General features: G+C 39.5%; 1 protein-coding gene across 2 annotated transcripts in view; it reads left to right on the top strand.

Moving 5' to 3' along the window:
• The window catches only part of GABRA3 (gamma-aminobutyric acid type A receptor subunit alpha3), a 413,998-nt gene that overhangs the window by 327,919 nt on the left and 66,138 nt on the right, over positions 1-19,941 (top strand). For both annotated transcript variants that reach the window (XM_045188241.3, XM_053917478.2), the window contains exon 8: positions 16,549-16,701. In XM_045188241.3, the coding sequence (XP_045044176.1) occupies positions 16,549-16,701 (153 nt within the window). The remainder of the gene's footprint in view (positions 1-16,548; positions 16,702-19,941) is intronic.

The following is a 19,941-nucleotide window of genomic DNA, read 5'->3' as shown; positions in this document are numbered from 1 at the left end:
TGTTCTATTTTTAATTTTGGGGGGAATTCCCATATTGTTTTACATAGTGGCTGCACCAATTTATATTCCAACCAACAGTGCAGAAAAGTTCCCTTTTCCCCACATCCTCACCAATACATGTTGTTTCTTGTTAGTTATAAATAGTAATATTTTAATAATTAAGAGTGGACATACATTAATTATTACCTGTTTTAGTTACTTTAAATTTAAGAAGAAAACCCTCCTTCAAGGCCACAGCATTCTTGACAATGGTGTGATAAGTGTTGTTATCACTGGGAAGTAATAATATTGTGAAACTCAGTAAAATATCTTCATTTTTAATGACCTCATATATGTGAATCATAACCCATTTAGCCCATTATTTACTATTACATTCTGTGTTCAAAAGTTAAATCAACACTGTGTAGACCTTTTTCCATATAATATTTTGTTCCTGTGTAATTATCTGCCTAGGATAGAGACAGAATTATCAAAATTATTATTTCAGAAGGTGACACATTTACAAAATTTTAGTACATATTGACAAGTTGTCATTCTAAAAGGTTAAACAATTCACATTGCCATTATCAGTCTTGGCAATATATGTGTCACTGATTGACTTATGTCCCCTCATATATTGAAGTTCTGATCCTGAGTACCTCAGAATGTGACCTTATTTGAAAGGGTCATTGCAGATATAATTAGATTACATCTCAAATTATTTTAAGAACATGATACAATGTACATCAGTAAAAGTTAATTTAATACATTAAAATGTATTTGCACAATTCAGTACTCTGTAAGAAGTACTGAGGAAGTTCTTTATGTTACTGTTCATTGGAAATATCTGCAGGATATATTGTTGAGTAACAAGAAGAAAAGCACAGAACACTGAAGAGTAGAGGGATATATGTCCATATAGGGATAATATTTCTGGAAATTTACACAAGAAGCTGTTAATTGTAGTTAAAGGAAGGAGAAGTGAGGTGGGTGGTTTAGGGCAGCTATGAGAGGGAGATTTTGCTGTATACCATTTGATACTTTTTGATTTAGATACCATATAAGTATTATTACATCACATACATGTATATTCTTTTTATGTCATTATAAATTATGGATAATCCTTTCTGGATTCTGAGTATGCTACTCTATGTACATAATTGGGTACAGCATATTAATGGGAAATTGGGCCATGGCGAGACCTATAATTCATGGAAGTTCTATTTTGTATGACTAGCTTTCTTGAATGCTGTCAGTCCTCAGTATGAAGCAATTCTAAGAGGGCTCCTGCTCTTTGCTCCAGATTCAAACATGTTAAATAAATGAATAAAATTCCTCCAAATATGTGGCTAGTTGTTCACATCATTCCCTATCTCAGCACTGATTACATTTTCCCTCATTTAGAAAATTATTGCATTAATTTTCTAAGAGGAGAATTTGGATGTATGATCTTATTCTTCCATCTTTCCTAGAAATTTGACCATCTGTTAGAAAAAGTATATTACTCTCATTGTATATATTATTTCTTTAGACATGTAGCCTACATAACTAAAGACAAAGCAGAAAATAAGAGAGTGAGAGAAACAAACAAGTCTGAGAGATGAGGATGAAAAGACTACAGAAGGTAAAAAGTTCAAAGGACACAGATAGTTGGAAGAATACCAAACATGAATTTAAGAAAACATATCCACTCACTTAGTATGAGTTATTTGCCAAGCTCTTAAAGAAGCCTCTTGTGTCTTTCACAGCCTTAGAAACTGGTTAAATTGTGAATGTATTAACATTGTATTCTCAAATATTTCACTTAATGCAGATGGACCATAGTAGGATGTAGTGTAAAGGTAGGGGAAAATTCCCCAAACCACTCAAAGGCTCACCCTTCATAATTAGACACACAGAGAGGCAGCAATAGAGACAAGAAGAGGAGGAATAAATATGATGATCCCCTTTATGAAAATACATGTAGTTATTTAAAGCATTAATTTGCTAAGCTGTTCCGTATTTCTGATCCATAGATGATAATTAGTGAATACATATACATTATATGTTTTATACTGTACCCTGGATATTTGTACCTTTGATATTGCATGTTTTATATTGTACTCTTTATATTTCATACACAACACAGGTGGTACTTAGTAATCTTAATAAGCTGAGACACAAGGGAACATGGAAAAAAAAAATCTTCTCACATGATAAAAGCTTCAGTCTCCACTTGACAGAGAAGAAGATGCAATGGGATACGAAATATCGGAGTTGTATTTAACAGAGTCTATTCAGTTAATTCATGCAATGAATTTATTGGCTAAGCGTTCTTTTTAAAAAAATTTTATTATTATTCAATTACAGTTGTATGCCTTTGCTCCCCATTCCTCCACCCCACCCCAGCCGAACCCCCCTCCCTCCCCCACCTCCACCCTCTCCCTTGATTTTGTCCATAGGTCTTTTATAGTAGTTCCTGTAATCCCCTCTCCTCACTCTCCTGGATCCCCCCTAACTATTGTTAGATTGTTCTTAACTTCAATGTCTCTGGTTATATTTTGTTTCCTTTTTTCTTCTGTTGATTATGTTCCAGTTAAAAGTGAGATCACATGGTATTTGTCCCTCACCGCCTGGCTTATTTCACTTAACATAATGCTCTCCAGTTCCATCCATGCTGTTGCAAAGGGTATAAGCTCCTTCTTTCTCTCTGCTGCATAGAATTCCATTGTGTAAATATACCATAGTTTGGGGATCCACTCATTTGCTGAGGGGCACTTAGGTTGCTTCCAGTACATGACTATTGTAAATTGTGCTGCTATGAACATTGGGAGCACAGGTTCTTTTGGAATGGTGTTTCAGGGTTCTTAGGATATAATCCCAGCAGCGGAATTGCTGGGTCAAAGGGCAGTTCCATTTTTAGTTTTCTGAGGAAATTCCATACTCTTTTCCACAGTGGCCTCACCAGTCTGCATTCCCACCAACAGTGCACTAGGGTTCCCTTTTCTCCGCATCCTCTCCAACATTTGTTTGTGGATTTGTTTATGTTGGCCACTCTGACTGGTGTGAGGTGATACCTCATTGTGGTTTTAATTTTCATCTCTCTGATGGCTAGTGAGGCTGAGCATCTTTTCATATGTCTCTGGGCCCTCTGTATGTCTTCCTTGGAGAAGTGTCTGTTCAAGTCCTTTGCCCATTTTTTAATTGGGTTGTTTGTCTTCCTGGAGTGGAGTCGTGTGAGTTCTTTATATATTTTGGAGATCAGGCCCTTGTCTGAGGTATCATTGGCAAATATGTTTTCCCATACTGTTGGTTCTCTTTGTATCTTAATGCTGTTCTCTTTAGCCATGCAGAAGCTTTTTATTTTGATGAGGTCCCATTTGTTTATTCTTTCCTTTATGTCCCTTGCTTTAGAGGATGTATCTGTGAGGATGTTGCTGCATGGAATGTCTGAGATTTTCCTGCCAATGTTTTCCTCTAGGACTTTTATGGTGTTATGACTTATATTTAAGTCTTTTATCCATCTTGAATTTATTTTTGTGTATAGCGTAAGTTGGTGATCGAGTTTCCTTTTTTTTGCATGTAGCTGTCCAGATCTCCCAACACCATACTATTTGCTAAGGTTTCTTAACATCTACTTATAATTTCCCCCACAGAAAATATCTAGGATATGAATATATATGAATGTGTTAGAGTAGCTTTCCATTATCCCTTTGTCTAATCCACAGTGGACTCAGTCTGCAGTACCAGGTCACAAATGAGAAATCTTCCCAACTGAATAAAAGGCTTGTCATCACTAAGGAGAATTCTTTTCACCTCTGCTCCACCTCCAACTTTATTAAGGTATAAGTGAAAAATAAAGCTGTATACATTTAAGGTTTCCAATGTGATTATATAAATATAAAATCACAAAAATCCAGTATCCATCACCTCACAACTATCTTTTGTGTGCATATGTGATGAGAACACTTAAGTTCTACTCTCAGAAAATTTTAAGTATGTAATACAGTATTATTAACCTTAGTCATCATGCTGTACATTAGATCCTTAACATTTATTGATCTTAAAACTGAAAGTTTGTACTTTTTGATCAACATCTCCCCATTTTCCCTACCTCTTAGCCCCTGGAAACCACTATTCTACTCTTTTTTTGTATGAGTGCAACTTTTTTAGATTCTGCATACAAATAATATTATGTAGTATTTGTCTATCTCTGCTTGGCTTATTTCACTTAGCATAATGTTCTCCAGATTCATCCATGTTTTCCAAAAAATCTCAGGATTTTCTTATTTTTCATGGCTGAATAATACTCCATTGTATGTATGTTTGTTTGTATGTGTGCACACTCATATATGTGTGTGTGTGTGTATATATATATATATATATATATATATATATATATATATATATGAATATATATATTCACATTTTCTTGATCTATTCATCTGTTGATACTCACAGGGGTTTCCATGTTTTGGCTATTGTGAATAATGCTGCAGTGAACAAATGAACATGGGGGTGCATATATCTCTTCTAGATGCTGATTTTATTTCTTTTGGAAATATACACAGAAGAGGGATGAGAGGTTGTGGTATATGGTAGTTCCATTTTTAATTTTTTTAGGAACCTCCATACTATTTGCCATAATAGCTGAACCAATTTACATTCTCACTAACAGTGACAAGGGTTCCCTTTATTCTTGTCATTCTTGTTATTCCTTGTCTTTTTGATAATAGCCAGTAGCAGATGTGAGTTGATATCTCATTGTGGTTTTGATTTCCCTGATGATTAGTGATGTTGATGTACCTTTTCATATACCTGTTGACTATTTGTATGTTCTTTTTGGAAAAATGTCTATTCAGGCCTTTTGCCTATTTTTAATGGGATTATTTTAGTTTTTTTGCTATTGAGTTGTAGGTGTTTATATATTTTCAATAATAATTTCTTGTTAGATATATGGTTTGCAAATATTTTTGTAATTCTACAGATTTCCTTTTCACTTTGTGCATTGTTTCCTTTGCTGTGTACAAGCTTTTTAGTTTGATATAATCCCATTTGTTTATTTCGGCTTTGCTGCTTGAGCTTTTTGTGTTGTATCCAAAAGTTCATTGTCAAGACCAATGTTAAGGAGATTCCTTCCTATATTTTTTACTAGGAGTTTCATGGTTTTGGATCTTACATTTAAGTGTTTAATCCATTAACTGTTAATTACTGATTATATCACCTTACATGACACTCATATTTCTTCTCAATTCAGTGGGTTATGGTGCTCCGTTGTTTTGCAGGGCCAATAGGGGGTATTAGGTGATATCTCATTCTAGTTTTTAATTTGCATTTCCCTGATGATCAGTGATATTGAGCACCTTTTCATGTGTCTATTGGCCATTTGTATGTTCTCTGTTGGATGGGGGACTTGCTGTTTTAAGCTATTGGGCACCCTCACAACACCAGCAGCTTTGGACCATAGGCTACCTCCCTCATGCTGTCCTTTTTTTTGGTGCGGGACCCTCAAACAGCACAATGACCTCGCCATGGGCTGTTCTAGTGGATGGGGGCACTTTTGCCCGCAGTTTTGTCCCCCAAGAGTCACCCTGTCTGTAGGAGAGGGTGCTGCCACCCCCAAGCCACACGGCCAAAGGGTTTTGACTCCCAGGGGATACCTTGTCAGAGGATGGGCACATCACCACCCAGGGATAGCCTTGTCTGTGGGTGAAGTGGTGACATTGCAGCCCCCAGTCCATGCATGCAGCAAGATTTGTTCCCCAGGGATTGCCTTCTGTATGATCAGTACAGGAGGGTGGTCACCACCCTCTACGCCGAGTGTCCTGCTGGTTTTGATCCCCAGGGACCATCCTGTGGAAGGACAGTGGAGTGACCGCCCCCACACTGTGCTAGTAGGTTTTTTATTTTTTTTACCAAGATATTTGATCATTTTATTTTATATTTTTGAAGATATCCTTTAAATATATCCTTCCATTTAGGTACTTCATCCAAAATTGTTTTCAATTTTAGTCTGTTTGGATAAACATTCTTTTTTCTTTATTGTTATTCAATTACAGTTGTATGCCTTTTCTCCCCATCCCTCCACCCCACCCCAGGTGAACCCACCTCCCTCCCCCCTCTCCACCCTCCCCCTTGGTTTTGTCCATGTGTCCTTTATAGTAGTTCCTGTAATCCCTTCTACCAACTGTCCCCGCCCCCACCCCCCACCCCCGCCCTACTATTGTTAGATTGTTCTCAATTTCAATGTCTCTGGTTATATTTTGTTTGCTTTTTTCTTCTATTGCTTATGTTGCAGTTAAAGGTGAGATCATATGGTATTTGTCCCTCACTTCCTGGCTTATTTCACTTAGCATAATGCTCTCCAGTTCCATCCATGCTGTTGCAAAGGGTATAAGCTCCTTCTTTCTCTCTGCTGCGTAGAATTCCATTGTGTAAATATACCATAGTTTTTGGATCCACTCGTTTGCTGATGGGCACTTCGGTTGCTTCCAGTACTTGGCTATTGTAAATTGTGCTGCTATGAACATTGGGGTGCATTGGTTCTTTTGGATTGGTGTTTCAGGGTTCTTAGGGTATAATCCCAGCAGCGGAATTGCTGGGTCAAAGGGCAGTTCCATTTTTAGTTTTCTGAGGAAATTCCATACTCTTTTCCACAGTGGCCTCACCAGTCTGCATTCCCACCAACAGTGCACTAGGGTTCCCTTTTCTCCCCATCCTCTCCAACATTTGTTTGTGGATTTGTTTATGTTGGCCATTCTGACTGGTGTGAGATGATACCTCATTGTGGTTTTTATTTGCATCTCTCTGATGGCTAGTGATGCTGAGCATCTTTTCATATGTCTCTGGGCCCTCTGTATGTCTTCCTTGGAGAAGTGTCTGTTCAAGTCCTTTGCCCATTTTTTAATTGGGTTGTTTGTCTTCCTGAGGTGGAGTCGAGTGAGTTCTTTATATATTTTGGAGATCAGGCCCTTGTCTGAGGTATCATTGGCAAATATGTTTTCCCATACTGTTGGTTCTCTTTTTAATTTGGTGCTGTTTTCTTTAGCCATGCAGAAGCTTTTTATTTTGATGAGGTCCCATTTCTTTATTCTTTCCTTTATGTCCCTTGCTTTAGGGGATGTGTCTGTGAGGTTGTTGCTGCGTGGAATGTCTGAGATTTTCCTGCCAATGTTTTCCTCAAGGACTCTTATGGTGTTACGGCTTATATTTAAGTCTTTTATCCATCTTGAGTTTATTTTCGTGTATGGCGTAAGTTGGTGATCGAGTTTCATTTTTTTGCACGTAGCTGTCCAGATCTCCCAACACCATCTGTTGAAGAGGCTGTTTTTGCTCCATTTTATGCTCCTGCCTCCTTTGTCAAATATTAATTGACCGTATAGGCTTGAGTTTATTTCTGGGCTCTCTGTTCTGTTCCATTGGTCTATGTGCCTGTTTTTATGCCAGTACCAGGCTGTTTTGATTACAGTGGCCTTGTAATACAGTTTGATATCAGGTATTGTGATCCATCCTGCTTTGTTCTTCTTTCTCAAAATTGCTGCAGCTGTTCGGGGTCATTTATGGTTCCATATGAATTTCTGCAATGTTTGTTCTATATCTGTGAAATATGTCATGGGTACTCTAATAGGGATTGCATTGAATCTATAAATTGCTTTGGGTAGTATGGCCATTTTGATGATGTTAATTCTTCCAGTCCATGAATATGGTACATGCTTCCATTTGTTTGTATCTTCCTTAATTTCTTTCTTCAGTGTTGTGTAGTTTTCTGAGTACAGGTCTTTTACCACCTTCCTTAGGTTTATTCCTAGGTACTTTATTTTTCTTGTTGCTATATCGAATGGGATTTTTTTCCTGATTTCTGTTTCTGCAGTTTCGTTGCTGGTGTACAGGAATGCCTTTGATTTCTGGGTATTGACTCTGTATCCAGCTATTTTGCCAAATTCATTTATTAGGTCGAGTAGTTTTTGAGTGGAGTCTATAGGGATTTCCATGTACACTATCATGTCGTCTGCAAACAGTGACAGTTTCATTTCCTCCTTTCCAATTTGGATGCCCTTTATTGCTTTTTCTTGTCTGATTGCGGTGGCTAGGACTTCCAATACTATGTTGAATAGGAGTGGTGAGAGAGGGCATCCTTGTCTAGTTCCTGATCTTAGTGGGAAAGCTCTAAGTTTTTGTCCATTGAGTGTGATGTTGGCTGTAGGTCTCTCATATATGGCCTTAATTATGTTGAGGACTGCTCCCTTTATTCCCACTTTGCTGAGTGTTTTTATCAGAAATGGGTGCTGTATCTTATCAAATGCTTTTTCCGCATCTATTGATATGATCATGTGATTTTTGTCTTTGCTGTTGTTGATGTGATGTATTATGTTTATTGATTTGCAAATATTGTACCATCCTTGCATCCCTGGGATGAATCCTACTTGGTCATGGTGGATGATCTTTTTAATGTAATGCTGGATGCTGTTTGCTAATATTTTGTTGAGGATTTTAGCGTCTATGTTCATCAGCGATATTGGCCTGAAGTTTTCTTTCTTCGTTGTGTCTTTATCTGGTTTTGGGATTAGGATGATGTTGGCTTCATAAAAAGAGTTTGGGAGTCTTCCATCAGTTTGGATTTTTTCGAATAGTCTGTGAAGGATAGGGGTTAGTTCTTCCTTAAATGCTTTGTAGAAATCTCCTGTGAAACCAGCTGGTCCAGGGCTTTTGTGTGTTGGGAGTTTCTTGATGACTGCTTCAATTTCCTTTGCTGATATTGGTCTGTTCAGGTTTTCTGCTTCTTCTTCATTCAGTTTTGGAAGATTATATTTTTCTAGAAATGTGTCCATTTCATCTAAGTTTTCAAATTTCTTAGCATACAGGTCTTCATAGTAATTTCTTACAATCCTTTGTATTTCTGTGCTATCAGTTGTAATCTCTCCTCTTTCATTTGTAATTGTGTTTATTTGGATCCTCTCTCTTTTCTTCTTGATGAGCCTACTTAAAGGCTTGTCGATTTTGTTTATCTTTTCAAACAACCAGCTTCTGGATTCATTGATCCTTACAATTTTGCTTTTAGTCTCTATGTCATTTAACTCTGCTCTGATCTTGGTTATTTCCTTCCTTCTGCTTGCTCTGGGCTGTCTTTGTTGTTGTTCCTCCAGTTCTTGTAGGCGTAGGGTTAGGTTGTTTGTTTGAACTGTTTCTAACTTCTTAAGGTAGGCCTGTATTGCTATGAACTTCCCTCTCAGGACTGCCTTTGCTGTGTCCCATAGGTTTTGGGTTGTTGTGAGTTCATTTTCATTTGTTTCCAGGAAGTTTTTGATTTCTTCCCTAATCTCGTTCTTGACCCATTCATTGTTTAATAGCATGCTATTCAGTCTCCATGATTTTGAGTGTTTTGGGTTTTTACCCTTGGCGTTGGTTTCTAGTTTCAGACCCTTGTGGTCAGAGAAGATGCTTGATATGATTTCAATTTTCTTGAATTTGTTGAGGCTTGCTTTGTGTCCTATCATGTGTTCTATCTTTGAAAAAGTTCCATGGACACTTGAAAAGAATGTGTATTTTGCTTCTTTGGGATGAAAAGCTCTGTATATATCCGTTAAGTCCATTTCCTCTAGGGTATTGTTAAGTAACACAATATCTTTGTTGATCTTTTGTTTGGAAGATCTGTCCATTTTTGATAGTGGGGTGTTAAAATCCCCTACTATAATTGTGTTGCTGTCAATATCTTTCTTGAAATCCTCCAAGATTTTCTTTATGTATTTGGGTGCTCCTATGTTGGGTGCATATATATTTACAATGTTTATGTCTTCTTGGTGGATTCTTCCTTTGAGTATTATGAAGTGACCTTCTGGGTCTCTCTTTATGGCCCTTCTTTTGAAGTCTATTTTGTCTGATATGAGTATTGCTACCCCTGCTTTTTTTTCCTGTCCGTTTGCTTGGAAAATTTGTTTCCAGCCCTTCACTTTCAGTCTGTGTAAGTCTTTTGTCCTGAGATGGGTCTCTTGTAGGTAGCATATGTGTGGGTCATGTTTTCTTATCCATTCAGCTGTTCTATGTCTTTTGATTGGAGCATTTAATCCGTTTACGTTTAAGGTTATTATCGATAGGTAGTTATTCATTGCCATTATTTCCTACCTGTGTTCCTCTGTCTTTCTCTTTTCCTTCCTTTCCTTAAAGCAGTCCCTTTAGCGTCTCTTGCAGAGCTGGTTTGGTGGAGTTGTATTCTTTTAGACTTCTTTTGTCTGGGAAACTCTTTGTTTGGCCTTCTATCTTGATTGAGAGCCTTGCTGGGTAAAGTAGTCTTGGTTGCAGGCCTCTGGTTCTTAGTACTTGGAATATTTTTTGCCATTCTCTTCTGGCTTGGAGCGTTTCCATTGAGAAGTCAGTTGCTAACCTTATTGGGGCTCCCTTGTATGTTACTTCCTTTTTCTCCCTTGCTACCTTTATGATACTCTCTTTGTCTTGTAAATTTGCCATTTTAATTATGATGTGTCTTGCAGTGGGCCTCTTTGGGTTCCTCTTGCTTGGGACTCTCCGTGATTCCTGGATTTGGGTGACTTTTTCTCTCCTCAGATTAGGGAAATTTTCCATCATTACTTTTTCAAACAGGTTTTCTATCCCTTGCTCTTCTTCTTCTCCTTCTGGTATTCCTATTATATGGATATTGTTACCTTTCATGTTGTCCTGCATTTCCCTTATTGCCTCTTCATTCTTTCTGAGCCTCTTTTCCTTTTCTTGTTCTTTCTGGGTGTTTTTTTCTACTTTGTCCTCCAGCTCGCTGATCCGATCCTCTGCTTCATCACGTCTGCTTTTAATTCCTTCTACTGTGTTCTTCAATTCAGAAATTGTATTCTGCATTTCCTCTTGGCTCTTGTTGATACTTTTTATTTCCTTTTTCATGTTGATATAGTTTGCAGTGAGTTCATTGTAGTTTCCTTGTAGTTTCTGGTAGTTCTCTTTGAGCTCAGACAGCTCAGTGAGCTTCCTGATGACCATTGCTTTGAACTCAGTATCTGATAGTTGACTTGCCTCTTTTTCGGTTAGTATTCTTTCTGAGACTTCCTCCTTTCCTTTCATTTGGGAATTGTTTCTTTGTCTTCCCATTGTTTGTGAGGCTCTTCTTGTTGGCCTCTGCTTCTTAAATTGCTTTATTCTGACTCCCTGGGTTTATGATATGAACTTCTATGGTAGAATGCCAATGGGATTCAGTGGTGCTGTCTCCTGACTCTCCTGTTCTCACTGGTCTTGAGCGGACGTTTATGTGTTTAACACAGTCTAACTCTAGTCTTTTCAGCACTCCAGGTTTTGTTGTCTCACCGTCAGATCTTTCAATGTCCTCTATCTTTGGTCTCTCATCTTCATATATGCTGGAATACTGTTGGGTGTTCGCTCTGCTCCTCAGATCAGCTAGGTATTTCCCTGGCGTTGAGGGGAAGTGGACTCCGCTCCGACCTATGTTGCCGCCATCTTCCATCGAAATGCTAGTAGGTTTTGAAACCCAGAGGTTGCCTTGTCAAGTGGGTGTACTGCCGTCCTAGGCTGTGTGTCCCGGCATGCTTTGTTCCCAGGGCGTTGCCTTGTCTGCTGTAGGTGGGTGGCATTGCCACTTCAAGGCAGCAAACGCAGCAGGTTTTGACTCCCAGGACATCACTGTGTTGGGGGGTGGGGTTTCTGTGTCTGCTGAAATGCTTCACTGCCACTCCCAGGCTTCATGGCTGGCAGGCTTGAGACCCAGGGATTGCCATATATACCAACAGCAGAGATGGCGCCCCAGGCTGTGCAGCCAGCTTGTAATGTTCCCAGGAATCAATCGATCACCTTGTGGGTAAGTGGGGACACTGCCAACTCCAGACCATGTGGCTAGTGGGTTTTGACTCCCAAGGGTCACTGTGTTGGTGGGCAGGGTCTCCTCCACCCCCAGGCTGTGTGGCTGGATTTGACTCCCAGGGATTGCCCTGCATGCAGCAATTCCAGCGGTTTGTCTGACATGTTTTGTTCCTCAGGGAATTTGCTGTGTCTGCAATTGGCAGCTGGCCCAGCTGCCCCTAGGCTACCACATAACCAGTGGAGTTTGACTCCCAGGAGTCACCGTGTTGATGGGTGGAGGCGCCAATTCCCGCAAGGGATTACCTTGTCGGCAGGCAGGGTTACTGCGTGTACAGATGGGAGTCATTGTTGCACAGGCAGGGGTTTTGACACTAAGGGATCACCTTGTGCATGGGTGTGGGGGCTGTCCCCACCTCCAGGCTGTGTAACTATTTTGATTCCCAGAGATTGCCATATAGTTGGACAGAGGAGTTGCCACCTCTGTGCTGTGCAGATGGAGGATTTTGATCTCCAGGAATCCTTTGTGTGCAGGCAGGGGTGTGTCTTCCATGCCCCCAGGCTTCATGGCCTGTTGGTTTTGACCCCAGGGCTTGCTGTGTTGGTATATAGGAGTGTCAATGACAGGTGTTGTCACCACCAGGAGGATTTGCAACCAGCTGGTTTTGACCCCAGGGATCATCTTGTCAGTGGACAGAGGAGCTGCGGGTCATGTGGACAGTTTTTTTTTAATTGAATTTATTGGGGTGACATTAGTTAGTCAAATTTATACAGGTTTCAAGTGTACAGTTCTATAATACATCATCTGTATATTGTGTGTTCACTACCCCAAGTCAAGTCTTGTTCCATCACCATTTTTGCTCCCTTTACCTGATTCTACCCTCCCAACCTCGTTTTCCCTCTGGTAATCACCATACTGTTGTCTGTGTCTATGGGTTTATTTTCCTTGCCTAATCCCTTCACCTTTTTGATTCCTGGGGATGTCATGGGTTGGTGGGAAGGTACACCACCACCATTAGACTGTGCAGCTGGCTCGTTTTAACCACCAGAGGACACTCTTTGACCATGTCAAGACACCAGGGAGGGTGACCTATTTGGTTGGCCCACCACCATTGGGCAAGGCATCTGCTGCAGTTTTGCTGTTGGCCAGAGCTCTGCTGTTGGGCAGGGCCTCTGCTTGTACTTATCTGGTTGCCAGAGCTGCATGGTGCTATCAGAAGTCGGATTTCTAACTAAGCAAAGCCAACTGCTGGACTCTGATCAGAAGAGATTGATGGCAGGGACTTGGTACCACCAACAAGTCTGTGAACTGATGGCTGTAAGTTCCACTGCCCCTCTCTTCTGTTCTTCGCTGGCCACAAGTGGTTTATCCTTGCCAATTCCCCCAGTGTTCCCCATGAAGCAAGACAGAAGTAGGTCTGCAAAGGCGTGCACCAAAATGCTGGACACCTATATCTGTCACGCATTCTCCTTTCTCCACTATATAAACTGTAGACCCAGCTTACAAACCCTATAGGTGCTTACACAAGCTGGTCTGTGGGAGGGCAGAAGGCAGCAAAGTGAACCACTTCTCTTGCCCTTTTAATGTGGCTTTGTTTTATGCTTCAAAAGGGTACTTCTGCCTTATGTCCTGGTTCTAGGGTTTTCAAACAGGCATTCTTGTCTGTGGGTAGTTGGTAATGCATATTTTTGTGATTGGGTACTACAGCTGGGATGTCTTATTCCACCATCATCTTGCTGATGGCAGTCATCCTTTTCACTTATTTGGAAGAGACAGAATGACAGAAATTGAAGGAAAAAAGGGTATAAAAGTTGAGGATTGAATAAAATATATCTAGTTATTTAAAACAATGCCCTGGTTTGTGTGGCTCAGTGGATTGAGTACCAGCCTGCAAACCAAAGGATCGCCAGTTTGATTCCTGGTCAGGGCACATGTCTGGGTTGCAAGCCAGGTCCCCAGTAGGGATGCTCAAGAGGCAAGCACACATTGATGTTTCCTTCTCTTTCTCCTTCTCTTCCCCCCTCTCTAAAAATAAAATAAATTAGAAAAATAAAACAAATGGATAATTTGATGAACTTGCATATGTACAGAATATAACTAATGTATGTATAATATTTACTGTATATTTTATATATTAAATATTTAAGATGATGAGATATAGATCAAAAGATATGAGTTTAGGGGTGTGAGACTAAGATGGGGAAGGGAGAAAATTGTCCAAGCTAATCAGAGTCCTACTGTTATTTAAAATAAATCCTCAATGCCTTCTCAGTGGAGAAAGAGAGTGAAAGGAAAGACAGGGAGAGAAAGGAATAGAAATGGACAAAGACAAGAAAGAAGTGGAGAGGGGAAAAGAGAGAGTGGGAGGCAATGGGGAACAAAGACACAAATTAAAAAATTGAAAAAGAAGCAGAGAGAAAGAAAAGAGAAATGCCTAAGTTATAATGAAGAACACATTCCATAATTTTGTTTGAAAATTGTTAGCTAAATTAAAAATAAGCCTACTTATATTTTTTTGTGTTCACATAAAGAAGGCAAATCGTGAATACACAGAAAGTATGTATTGTATGTTGAGCTTTGAATAACCAGATGTTGCTTCCTTGACTTAGGTACAAGGAAATAAGTGGGGTAAGAAAGTGGGAAATTGCCTCATTTGGAAGACCTGCCAAAACCAAGTATGGATGGAGGGAAAAAGGTGAAAAATAAGTATTTCTAATAAGAATGGTAGGAGAGCAGTAAGATTGCATGGATCTTTAGAGACCACTTAGAGGAATTTGTCTTTTACTCTTTCAGTGATGGAAGTCGAACAGAAGGAAGATCAAATCTGACTTATGTTTTAATAGGATCATTTTGGCTAAAGTGCAAAAAATGCATTGAAGAGAGCAAGAATAAAAACAAAACCAGTTAGAAAACTATTACAGTACTTTAGTGGCTTAGACCAGAGTGGTATTGGTGGAGGTGGTGAGAAGTGGTCAAATTATGGATACACAATATTTGAAGAAAGAACTGTCAGGGTTTGCTAATTGATTGGGTACCTGTGTTTGTGTGCATGTGCACACATGAAGGCATATACAAGGGAGGGAGGTAGAAAGAGAGAGAAGTCAATGATGATGCTAAAGTTTTGAAGAATTTTATTTTGGTCTGTGCTCCTGGGGGCTACCATTTACTGAGGTGGGAAAACATCTGTTGGAGGAGGCAGTCAGAGGGGGTGGGAGATGGGGAGAATAAAAGCTATGATTTGGACATCTTAGGTCAAGACACCTATTAGATCCCTAAGTAGGGAAGTCTGATAGGTAATTGAATACATAGGTCTAGAGTCTTGTGGGAACCCTACACCTATGTATCAAAGTACGACAAAATAGGTGGCTTAAAACAGTGAAATTTATTGCCTCCTCATTTTGGGAGGATAGAACTCTGAAACAAAGGTATTGGCAAGGTTGGTTCCTTTTGGAGGTTCTGAAGGAGAATCTGTTCTGTACCTCTTTCTCCTAGTTTCTGAAGGTTGCTGGCAATCTTTGGAATTCTATGCCTCATGATTTATCACTCCAATCTCTGCCTCTGTCATCACATGTCATCACACATCACCTTGTGTGTGTCTATCTTTATGAGTATCAGTCATAATAGGTTACAGCCCATCCTACTCCAATATGACCTCATCTTAAGAAGGTCACATTCTGAGGTATTCAGGGTTAGGATTTTGCCATACCCTTTCCAGGAGACACAATTCAACCCATAAAAAGTAGGAAACTCAGTTGAAAGATACATTGGGGAGTTACCAGAGTTTAAGGTATTATTTAAATACACATACTGAGAATGGAAAGGCAGTAAATGAGACAGAAAAGAGTACAAGAATGAGTCCTGACATACTCAAGTGTTCAGGAATTTAAAGGAACCAGCAATGAAGATTTAGTGAGGTAATGAGGTAGGAGGGAAGCCAGAAGAACATCATGGTCTAGAAATTCAGTGAAGAGAGTCATTCCAGGAGGATGGAGTGCTCAACTGTGTAAAATGCTTCTGACAAATCCAGGAAGAGTGATTAACTATTGGATTTAACAATAAGGGGTAATTAGTACCTTCCTTACAGGGTTGTTGGGAGGCTGTAAAGTAAATACTTCAAGGGCACTCAAAGTGGCTTGGCACATAGTAAAATCTTAATAAGTTTTCACTCTTATTTTGGAGTGAGCTTATGTAGGCCAGCCTATATTCTGCTATGAGAACTTTTTGTTGTGACCCAAATAAATCCATTTGAATCCATTTGAATAGTGGTTAGAAAGCATAAACTGTGGAGCCAACACATTTGTCCTTGAATTTAGACTCCACTACTTATTAACTGGGTAGCCTTGTGGAAGTTGCTCAGTCTCTCTTTGCTTCAGTTTATTAACCCATAAAGTGGGGATAACAATAGTACCTACCTCATAGGGTTGTTGTTAAGATTAAATATTTTAAAGATGTAAAAATTCTAGAAGACTGCTAATAATATAGCAAATGCTGTAGAAGAGATGATTTATTATTAAATTTATTTAGATGAGGATGCTAATTTATTTGAATAACTTTATAACAAAATCACCCTAAGCAAACTCTGTTGGTATGCTATTAGCATATATTTTCACCAAAAAAAAGTTCTTCACTGCTTCATGTGATCTGATTTCATGGACTTGAAAGATGCCAAGATGTCTTGTTTTGAATATAAGGTTATGGAGCTTTGTGAACTGAATTGGAGCCCACCTCAATCCAACAATATTTGTTCAGCTACATACTACCTAATGTTAATCTCTCTCCAGGAGAATATGTCGTCATGACAACTCACTTTCATCTCAAGCGAAAAATTGGCTACTTTGTGATCCAGACCTACCTGCCATGTATCATGACTGTCATTCTGTCACAAGTGTCTTTCTGGCTCAACAGAGAGTCTGTTCCTGCCCGCACAGTCTTTGGTGAGTGTTGTTTTATGGGGAAATAAGGGGGAGAAATTTCCAAAGTCTTAATGATGGGCATTCAGAGTAGGTATGAGGAAGGTAGAAGAACCACTACTAGAGATAATGGGAGCAACACCTGAGCCCAGCATCATTATCATTTGATCCTGGTATTTCAGGCAACTGAATTCTTAAGAAAGTGGAAATAAGAAGAGTGTTGGAGTATTAAGGTTACCGAAATGCTTCTGTCTCAGTCAGGTTTGCTCCAGGAGATGGGGAAAATTGGAGAGATTATAGTAAGAAAGAGAAAATTAGTGGGCAGAGCTTGAGAAGGTAAAGGGTGGGAAACTAAGCTGAAAACATATAGGTGGATTGGGGCATTTTTATAACCCATATTTTTGTATGCACATCTAACTTCGTTGCTTCTCCTCTAGCCTTTTTGAAAGTATAGATGATCAGATATTTAGTAAAGTCTACACAGAATAAAAAGGGTTTTTCAATAGTACCTACAATTGGAAAAATTTTCCTAAGTGTGAATTTACTGATGTCTAGGGGGAGACTTGCATACAATTATTTCTTTTCCCTGGGAAACTTATAGCATATAAAACACTTTCTGTCTATTTTTTTAAGTGTAAGATTTTTTAGGAGATAAATATCAATTAATTCTTTTAGCCTACTAACTGTTCTCCATGTCATGGTGGCTGTGAGTCATATACTTGGATTTGCTGCATATCCACATAGAAAGCCAATATTTCCTACCAATATTCTGAAGCAACATTGTACAGATAAATAGTAAATGATATTTCAGAAATAAGCAGCACTTTAGGTCAGGTAGAGGAGAAGATAGCAATTGAGAGAGAAAAAAATAGCCTATAAATGGGAAAAAGAAAAATAAGTATATTATCATGGAAGTCAAGAGAGGAACAGTGTTTCAAGAAGCAGGGAATAATAACCTGGGGTGAATTCTAATGTGTGTTCAGGTAAGATGCAGACAGAAACTGTCTGTTGGGTATGGTGATATGCTTGGTTATTAGGATTTTGAAAAGAACAGTTCTAGTGAAGTGGAGGCAGAATAATCTGTACAGGAGTAGATTAAAGATGCCCATTTTTGAAAATATAACAAACTAGATACCCTGAAAAATCCTTCTTTACAAAATCCCAGAAACGCTAGTTAAAACATATAAAACATTTTTTAAAATATATGAGCTCATAAAAAATTAAAGGAAACACTCAGGGACCCAAATAATATAAGGAAGTGAAAACTGCAGTGTTAATCACATGAGCTGATACTATTGTAGCAAAAAGAAGAGTGGATGCACTACTAGTTTTGATAAATAAGAGTTTGAGTTTTAAGGTTTCAAAGGAAAAGCTTTGAGCCTGAGTGAAGTTAAGGGATATAATTAGGACTGTGGTAGGATGATTAATGATCCACAAAGACACCCATGGCCTAATCCCTGGAATTTGTGAGTGTTACCTTATATAGTAAAAGAAACTGCAAATGTGATCTAAATTAACGATCTTGAGATGGGAAAATTATCCTGGATTATCCGGATGGGCCCTAAATGCAATCACAAGTGTTCTTGTAAGAGTGAGGCAGAGGGGTGCTTGACTACCTAGCAGAAGACAATGAGATGAAAGAAACAGGAGAAATTTGAAGATGCTATGCTGTTGGCTTTGAAAGAGGAGGAAGGGGCTCATGAGCCAAGTAGTGAAGACTGAGAAACTGGAAAAAGCAACAGATTATCCCTCTAGACCCACTAGGAAGAGTGAAACCCTGTTGACACTTCAACTTTAACCCAGTAAAACTAATTTCTGACTTCTGATGTCCAGAACTGTAAGACCACTAAACCACCAAATTTAAATTTAAACCACTAAATTTGTGGTCATTAGTTAACAGCAGCCATAAGAAACAAATACAAGAATATATCCCGTAAATCTAATACAATGGAAGGGTTATGCCCTTAATACCAAAGAGCACTAGAAAAATACAGTAATCAGTGCAGGGAGAGAATAAGGAAGCATATCCATTTTACCATGGGCTCTGTAAAATGTAGGATTTCTTAAGAATTTATTTTTTCATTCAAATGTGGCCTCATATGAGTTTAGAGTTCATATTTACACTAACTGTATTGATGTGAACCTCCAAGATAAAACATTAATTTAAAAAGTCATTGTAGGGGAGAACCAAGATGGCGGCGTAGGTAGACACACTGTGCCTCCTCGCACAACCAGAACTGACAGAAAATTGAACGGCAAGGAAGTCCAAAACCAAGGAAATAAAAAACAAACATTCATCCAGACTGGTAGGAGGGGCAGAGACGGGCAGCCGGGGCAGAGAGAACTCGCATTGCCTTGGCGGGACCGAGACTGGAGGAGTGTGGGACAAACGGGGCAGGCAGTCCGACCACTGGCAGACCCTGTGGCCCCACATTTGCGCAGATAAACTGAGAGGGCCGGACTGAGAGTGGCAGAGAACGGGGCAGGCAGAGTGGCAGATAGCACCCCGTGGCCCCACACTCGCACACAGATAAACCGGACAAACGGCCGGGAGCGAAGCAGACCGTGCAACCCAGGGCTCCAGTGCGGGGAAATAAAGCCTCAAACCTCTGATTGAAAATGCCCATGGGGGTTGGGGCGGCAGCAGGAGAGACTCCCAGCCTCACAGGAGAGGTCGTTGGAGAGACCCACAGGGGCCTAAGGGCCTAAACTCAGTGGTTTAGATACTGTTGAAGAAAATATCTAGAATGAAACCTAGAAAGTCAAAAATGTGTAAAATACATAAAAGAGATCAACAATATGTGATTTATTGAGAAGGTCTGACATAGAGTTATTGGAATCCTAAAAGGAGAGACATGAGAGAACAGTACAGAAGGAATTTTTGAAGAGATAATGACTGAATGCTCTCCAAGCCTGATGAAGGACATAAAGGCACAATTACAAGAAACCCTATGAACTGAGTAAGCTAAATTTAAAAACACACAAATACAGCCACAACATAGTAAAATTTATGAAAACAAAAACCAAACAGAAAAATCTTAAAAGTTAGCCTTGAAAATAAAGTACATTGCGCTCTGGCTGAAGATGGCGGCAACATAGGTGGGAGCGGAGTCCACTTCCCCTCAACGCCAGGGAAATACCTAGCTGATCTGAGGAGCAGAGCGAACAGCCAACAGTATTCCAGCATATACGAAGATCAGAGACCAGAGATAGAGGACACTGAAAGATCTGACGGTAAGAAGAGTGCTGAAGGACAATAAGGTC

The sequence above is a fragment of the Desmodus rotundus genome, chromosome X, assembly GCF_022682495.2.
Source record: "Desmodus rotundus isolate HL8 chromosome X, HLdesRot8A.1, whole genome shotgun sequence".
NCBI classification, from domain to species: domain Eukaryota; kingdom Metazoa; phylum Chordata; class Mammalia; order Chiroptera; family Phyllostomidae; genus Desmodus; species Desmodus rotundus.
The sequence above is the reverse complement of the archived record's forward strand: the minus strand, read 5'-3'. Positions and strand labels throughout refer to the sequence as shown.